This window comes from Caenorhabditis briggsae (genome assembly GCF_000004555.2).
Source record: "Caenorhabditis briggsae complete genome, chrV, whole genome shotgun sequence".
Taxonomy (NCBI): domain Eukaryota; kingdom Metazoa; phylum Nematoda; class Chromadorea; order Rhabditida; family Rhabditidae; genus Caenorhabditis; species Caenorhabditis briggsae.
Window position 1 is genome coordinate 16348594 of NC_013488.2, and position 7621 is coordinate 16356214.

The 7621-nt window shown below is 34.0% G+C and overlaps 2 protein-coding genes across 2 annotated transcripts; both read right to left on the reverse strand.

The window, feature by feature from the left end:
- Window positions 1-2970: 2970 nt before the first annotated feature.
- On the reverse strand, window positions 2971-4462 carry CBG26656 (the record flags this gene model as incomplete). Its single annotated transcript, XM_045238321.1, has 3 exons — window positions 2971-3036; window positions 3387-3567; window positions 4314-4462. 3 exons carry the CDS (start codon window positions 4460-4462, stop codon window positions 2971-2973), a joined length of 396 nt encoding a protein of 131 aa, XP_045100637.1.
- Window positions 4463-5396: 934 nt separating this feature from the next.
- On the reverse strand, window positions 5397-7012 carry CBG23695 (the record flags this gene model as incomplete). The annotated part of the gene is made up of 3 exons (XM_045238322.1): window positions 5397-5524; window positions 6083-6465; window positions 6576-7012. The coding sequence occupies 3 exons, from the start codon at window positions 7010-7012 to the stop codon at window positions 5397-5399; spliced, it is 948 nt and encodes a 315-aa protein (XP_045091139.1).
- Between the last annotated feature and the right edge of the window lie 609 nt (window positions 7013-7621).

Here is a 7621-nt window from a genome sequence, read left to right on the forward strand (position 1 = left end):
GATTATTTTGAATAGACAATAGAGAAAAATCTTAAGGGAGATTCTAGTTTTAGAGCAAGGCGAGAAGAAGGCGGAGGGGAATAAACTACAGAACAATATTCAAGAATCGGGAGAACATAACATTTGAAAAGATGAATGTAGAATTCTGGAGACTTAGATCTAAAAGACTTTAAGAGTTGTTTGGAACGGAGAAGAGCTAAAGATGTGATTTTGTTGATGTGAGCAGAGAATTTGAGAGAGGAATCAGTAATGAGTCCCAAGTCCCGGACGGAGGAGGAGGGAGTAAGTGTGACACCCGCAATATTGAGAGGATGGGAAGAATTATGGGAACCTAGGCGAAGAAGGGCAGTTTTAGAGTGGGCAAGAGGGCACATTTACATTTACTTTGCGATTCTCCATGAGGTAACTGTGCGGTGAAACTGTGTTGCGCTTGCAATTTAGGCTCCGCCCACTTTTCCAGATTCATTTTAAAAATGAATTTCGAACAAACGATATTGCAATAGTTTGGAAAATTCTGAAATTTCGAATTTTCAAATTATTGAAAATCCCAAATTTTTGGAAAATTAAAGAAAATTCAAAATTTTAGCTCAACCGCGCTCCACCGAACAATAATCTTGCAGTTCGAATTCCAAATTTGGATCCCCTAAATGCTCATTTTTGCAGTTCCGGCAGTTCATCCACACCCAGAAAAAGTGTCATAATCTATTTCCGCTTCTTGCCACGTGTAAAGAATGTCGTACGACGAATCCAGATTATGTGCTCTATAGATCATTTCAAGAGAATACGGTAGCAGCGATTTTCACAAAATCCGACTCGACTCCAGAATCTGTATTCAATGAATATTTCAATCATTTCTTTGACAAAAAATCAGATCTTTGGGATTTTGTTAAATTGATTTGTGATGGATATTTATCGGTGAATGGCTATCAAAAGGTTTATGATCAAGTTATGAAGAATTCGAAGCGGGAAGTTGAAGTTTCTTTATCTACAAGTGCTCAAATTGATAAAAAGAGAGAATCTGGAGACGAGAAGAAGAAGGATGAGCAATAGAAGAGCAGAAGGAGGATACTAATTTAAAATTGCATTATTTTTGTACTATTTCGTGTATTTTTTTGAAAATTCGTGTGAAATGAATAACAAGACTCATGTATTTTTGTTTTTTTTTGTATTGAAAAAAATTGAGAAATTTGAAAAATTTCGGAATTTTTTTTAAACTAAAAATGTGGAAAATTTTTATGAAATTCCTGAATTTTATTTCAGTATAAAAGTGATGAAATTCGGAAAAATTAAAATTTTTTTCAGAAAATTTTTTCTAAAAATTTAAAAATTGGAGATTTTTCACAATCTCAATTCTTTGAATTTCGAGCTTTTTTTTTAATTTTTAACCTTTTTTTGAACTTGCCGCCATATTTGAACCTTATTTTCAGTCTAATAGTGATAAAATTCTCGAAAAATCTTGAATTTTCATTTTTTTTTTCTCTGAAAAAAATTGTTCTAAAAATTTTGAAAATTGGATATTTTTAAACCAATTTTCTACAATTTTTTTTTCGATTTTTGGAAATTTGAATTTTTTTTGGAATCCATTTTTAGAATGAAAAATTGCATATTTTGAACCTAAAAGATCTAAAAATCTCGAAATTTGAACCTTTTTTCAGAATTTAAAAAAATAAAATTCACTTTGATTTTTTTTTCAAATTAAAAAACGGTATAAAATTTTTGTCATTTTTCACCATTTTGTATTGTTTTTGGGATTTTTTTCTGAAAAATATATTTAGATATGGAACCTTGCTACAATTGAATGGGAGGGGGTCATATTTGAATAAAGTGGGGGGCCCAGGTAAGCTTCCCTTCTCGGGGGAGGGGGGGGGGCTATTTTTGGGCAATTACTCTTTGACTACACCTACTCTTTGACTACAAAGTCTCTTTGACTACATTTATCTCTTCGCCTACACTTGTCTCTTTGACTACAAAGTCTCGTTTACTACACTTTAAAATTTTTTTTTAATTTTCTGCAGTTTTTGTGGGCGTTCTTACAGAATATAAGAAGAATTTGAGCCTAAGCCTATAATTTTAAACAGAAAACTGACAATTCCAAAAATACATAACAGTGAAAAACGTACTGAAATTCGCGAAAATCAGCAAAATTCTCACTTTTTTCGCTGAGATTTCCAAAATTTTATATTTTCTGTACAAATCAAAGGCTTAGGCTGAAGAGGTTACCGGAAAACTGGTGTTTTAGCCTAAGCCTATAATATGAGACAAAAATCGGAAACTCCAATAAATTCAGTCAAAAAGTACTATAAAACAAAAAAGTGTAGTCAAAGAGACTTTGTAGTCAAAGAGTGGTGTAGTCAAAGAGTAATTGCCCTATTTTTAAATGGTTGGGGGCTTTTAATTGAAGAAGGCAGGGAGGGGTGGGGGTCATATTTTAAGAATACCAGGTTCTTCAAGTATAGGCCCCCACTTTGTACTGGTGGGGGTCATACTTCAATCAACCAATTCAACAAAAGCCCCCCCCCACCCATTTTTGTACTGGTGGGGGGCTCTACTATAGTTGTTTATAAGGTGGGGGCTATGTTTGAATTATACCCCTAATTGTTACTCAAAAAGTTCTGAAATTCCCAAAATTTCACTTTTTTCAGGAAACTTTTTTCGACTTTTTTTTGTTGATTTTTTTGAATTTTCGTATTTCTTAAACACAAAATTTGAGAAAAAAACCAAATATAATTTCCTAAAATTTCAGATTTTTCGTGTTTAAAGATTTGAAAAAAAAAATCTGAAATTTCAGAAAATTAATTTTTTTTCTCAATTTTTTTGTTCTAAAAATGTGAAATTTCAGAAAATTTGACAATTTTTTCATTAAAAATCCTTTTTTTTTAATTAAGCGGAAATTTGAATTTTTAGTGTTATTCAAGAAATTTATTAAAACGAAGATAATGAAAAAATAATTAAATAATTATAATTGATTAATCACACATTAATCACAGCATCGATGATCGCTTCCAACGCAGATCGAGCATTGATCATTGGGATTTCCTGAAAAAATATCGATTTTTCTTTTTGAAAATTTCAGATTTTCAGACTTCTTGATCATTTGCATGTTCTGAAATCAGTTCTTTCATTTTATTCTGAAAACTGTCTATTATTGGATGACGAATGAAACGAATGGCGATTTCGAGGTTATAGAAAAAATCGAAAAGACACGTGGATTCTGAATTGGATTCTGAAGAAGGTGTCGTGAGGAGGCGAAGAGAAGACACCAATGTCTCGTGGATCCGTTTTATTGGAATTTTCTGAAAAATTATTAAATTTTTATTGACTTTTCGAGTCGAAAATTTAAAAATTCAGAAATTTAAAAAAGGGTCAAATTCAAAAAATTCGAGTACTTTATCATCGCTTCCTTCTTCAAAACAGATCGCCTCAATTCTGAATTCCACACGTGTCATCATTGGAGATTTCAGAGCTCGAATTGGCAGTAGAAGGCTCCTCAAGAACTCTTTTAGGCTCAATTCTTCTGAAATTTCCGATTTTCTAGCCGATTTCTCCGCTGGAACATTCTCCTTATCACTAGACAATCGTCTTTTTAAATTAAAATTTATCGATTTTTCATGAATTCCTTCGAATTTCAGATCATTTGTTATATATTTTGTGATCCGATTTTTCGTATCGATTTCGACAATTTCAGCGGATTCTCGGAGTCTGAAAATTTGGAATTTTCAAATTTCCCGCTTCAAATTCTCACTCTCTAAAAAATCTTTCAGAAATCTCTACACCCAATGCGAATGCGATTTCCGCTTTTTTGGAAATTTCAAATTCATCGATTCCTTCGATTTTTTCTTCATTTTGAGAATTTTCGATTTTGGAAACTCCTGATCCAACGCTTTTACATCCAGCGGAGCCTTTAAATTTTTAGTTTTTTCGAATAAGGACTTCAAAAAATCGATAAATTCTTCTTGATCTTCTTCGCTTTCTTCTGGATTCAATCTGTTAGCAATATCGATCCATCTATTGGAAAAATTGAAAATTTCCATTGATTTTTTCTCATATTTTAAAATTCGGTGTTGATCGTCCAATTCCAGAACTTCTGTTTGCTTTTTACCCAAAAAACAATCAAAATCAATTATTAATTAATTATAAAAAATCAATAATCACTCTTCCAGAAAGCCCGTCTCCAGTGGAACACTCAACGCGAACATCATTTGAATTTTAGTATCCATGTCCAAATTTTGCATTTTCGGAATTTTTAGACGATTTGTGAGGAGTCTTAAACGAATTTTTGCTATTAAAATATACATTATTTTCCCAAAAAATACCGTTTATTTATACAACTTAAGGTTAGACAAGGCTGAAATTTCGCATCGAAATTTCGGCAAATTTGGGCGAGATTCATTGGCGATGTGGCATTTTTCGTTCGTTCAGGGACATAATTCATTAGTTGGAGGATTTCCTCTTCGATTTTCATCTGAAAACCGGAGTTTAAACACAGGTTTTGATGAGAATCTATTGAGAATGAGAAAACAAAATTTAATTCGCGAATTGTTCGGCGAATCTTGGGTTTCTTTGTACGCAAACACCGACTGTGTACTATTTTGTAGACCGTACCCCTGTAAGAGAGAGCACACCAACTGGGAGGAAAACAAAAAGTGGGAAGAGCCATCTGGGAGGAAAAAAGGGGGTGGAGGCTATTTTGCAACCCTGGCACGGTTTTTCTCATGACCAGGTACCAAATGGTGAAAATAAACCATCTTTGCTTGCTCCACAGAATGAGTGCCACGTAGAATGCTTCCAATCATTATCACCATTCGAATTCTCTTAGCATAAATATCATAAAACTCAGAATGGGGTTTATTCATGTGACAAACTTGACAATTTTGTCTGCGTGATTTCCACTCTTTCCTGAAAATTGTAACTATTAAATTGATCGACCTTTTTTGGTGACTTACAAAGTTGTGTTTTTTTTTAAATAAATGAGCGCAAAAGATGCTCAAATGAAGTAATCGGTATGTTCAATTTTCCGTCATTATCATCAATAATCGTTTGAATAAGAGAGAGAGAGACAGGCATAGGTCGGATTTATTGGTCAAATTATATTTTAAACATGGTTTTCTGAAACTAAAATTTTGAACGTTCCTTTTTCCAATAACAAAATTCTAGGAATCACAATATAATGTAATTTATATAAAAAGCTACAAAACCAACAAATACTGTGATTATCAAGCATGCTGATCAAACTTTTTGCAGTTCCGTTCCCCTCTCATGTGTTTCATTTTTTTTCTTATTTTCATTCTTCAATAAAATTTTTGTATTCAGAAATCTGGAAAATTGAGTACAGCAAATGGGGGGAAAAACGACAAAATCAACAAAAATTCAAATTTTCAGAAAATCTCAGAATCCATTTATTCCTTCCAGCGATGAGCACACGAGTTGTTGGCACACCGGTAGAAGATGGTTATCGGTTCGTCGGCGGAGCGCGTTTGCAGTTGCATGAAGTACGCACGTTCGTGAGAGCACAGTGGACATCGTTCTGGAAAACAGAATTTATCAAGTTACAGACTTTTGATTGTTTGGTGGCTGGAAATTGAATGAAAATCATGAAAATTGATCGAAAATCGGTCAAAAACGACTTAAAATTGGCCTTACTAGGGCATGTCCTAGTTTTTGCTAGGCCACGACCCAATTTTTCTAGGACATGACCTAGTTTTGATATCAATTTTTATCGAAATTGGACGATTTTGAAAATTTTGGAAAATTTTCAGATTGCTCAGCCTTTAAAAAACCACGGCCTCGCGGAAGGGAACCTAGATTTAAAAATTGGAAAGCGCGCCAAGTTTGGACGCGTTGCGCGGTCGCGTCGCGGCTTTTCGGTGAGTAGCGACTCAACAACGCTTAACTTCACGTTTTTTTCAAAACACGTTTCAAAATTTTCGAATCTGGCACGCAGCCAACTTTTGTGTGCGACGAAGCGGGCGTTTTCCAGGTTCCCAACCGCGATGCCGTGAAAAACCAATTTTGAGTAATTTTCAATATTTCCATTTTATCAAGAGCTATGCAATGAGCCCCAACAAAAACTACTAAAAACTACTTGGAGCATTTTTTGGTTTTCTCATATAAAGAGTGCTGAATGCCCGGAAAAAGTGATCTTCTGTGAAATCCGAATCGAAATTCTTCGCAATATTCACCAAATCGCCCATCGCATGTCTGGGGAACCTAAAAAACTCCTGAATCTCACTGATTCCCAAGTAATCAAAAATCATGTCAATGGACTCTTTGCGGTGTGAATAACATGTCATCCCATTGGTATTCGTTATGTAAGAAATTGCTTGATCGATTGAATGAGTGTCACGAAGAATGCATCCAATCATTATCACCATTCGAATTCTTTTTGAATAAATATCATAAAATTCAGAATGCGGTTTATTCATGTGACAAACTTGGCAATTTTGTCGTCGTGATTTCCTCACTTTCCTGAAAATTGTAATCATTAATTTGATGGACCTTTTTTGGTGACTTGCATAATTGTTTTGTTTTTTTTAATAAATGAGCGCAAAACTCTCTCAAATGAAGTTCTTGCTAACTTCAATTTTCCGTCATAATCATCAATAATTGCTTGAATATGAGAATAACAAACATATGTCGGATTTATTTCGCCAAACCCTTCAACTTTGAAAATTTCAGACAGAACAGTTTTGTCCTCTTCCGATTTGATCATTTTTAAAAGTTTTCTTGACAACATCTTCTGACAAATTTCGCATTGAAAATCGCCGGCTTCTTTGGGCACCTTCTCAAAAGGAGAATCACTTTCTTTTGGCTCCGGTTTGATGTCTTCAGGAAATTCATCCGAATTTGTATTTTCGAAATAATCATCATTCGTCTCCGTTTTGAATTCTTGTTCTAGAAGATATTCTGGTTTTTGTTCAATTTCTTCTTGTTTCACTTCGACGAATTCGCCATTTCTGAACGTAAAATTGAAATCTTCTTCGATGACTCTATCTTTGATAACCGCTTCGTTCATCTGAAAATTTTTGAAAGTTCAAATGTAAAAATTGATTTTTTTTTGCTGTCGAATTGTTCCGAATTCGAGAATTTTTCTAGAAAATGACGCAAAAATGCAACTGTTCATTCGAAATAGTCAAAAAATTGAGACCGTACAAATCGGAAAGACTTTAAGTCCGAAAGAAAAAGGAAGGGGTTTATCTGAATTGAACGAGAGATTTCTCGATTGAAAGAGATTTAGAGAAAACTCTGCACTTTTTTGAACTTCGATTCGGATTTCACAGTAGATCACTTTTCCGCGCATTCCACTTTATATGAAAAAAAAACAAAAAAAGTTCCAAACGGTACGTAGATTTTGTTTTTGTTTTGTTCTCACAAAACTTCTTTGCATAATAGAAAATTCTGGATTTTTTTCTTTGTTTCTCAATGAAGTTTCTTTGAGCCTAATTTGCAACCCTGGCCCTGTNCGGCAAACCGGCCATCGATGTTCTGGGACACCCTAAAAACTCCTGAATACCACTGATTCCCAGATGCTCGAAAATTATGTCAATTGTCTCTTTGCGATGTGAATAACAAGTGGCACCTTCTTTATTCGCTATGTAAGACTTCGCTTGATCGATTGAATGAG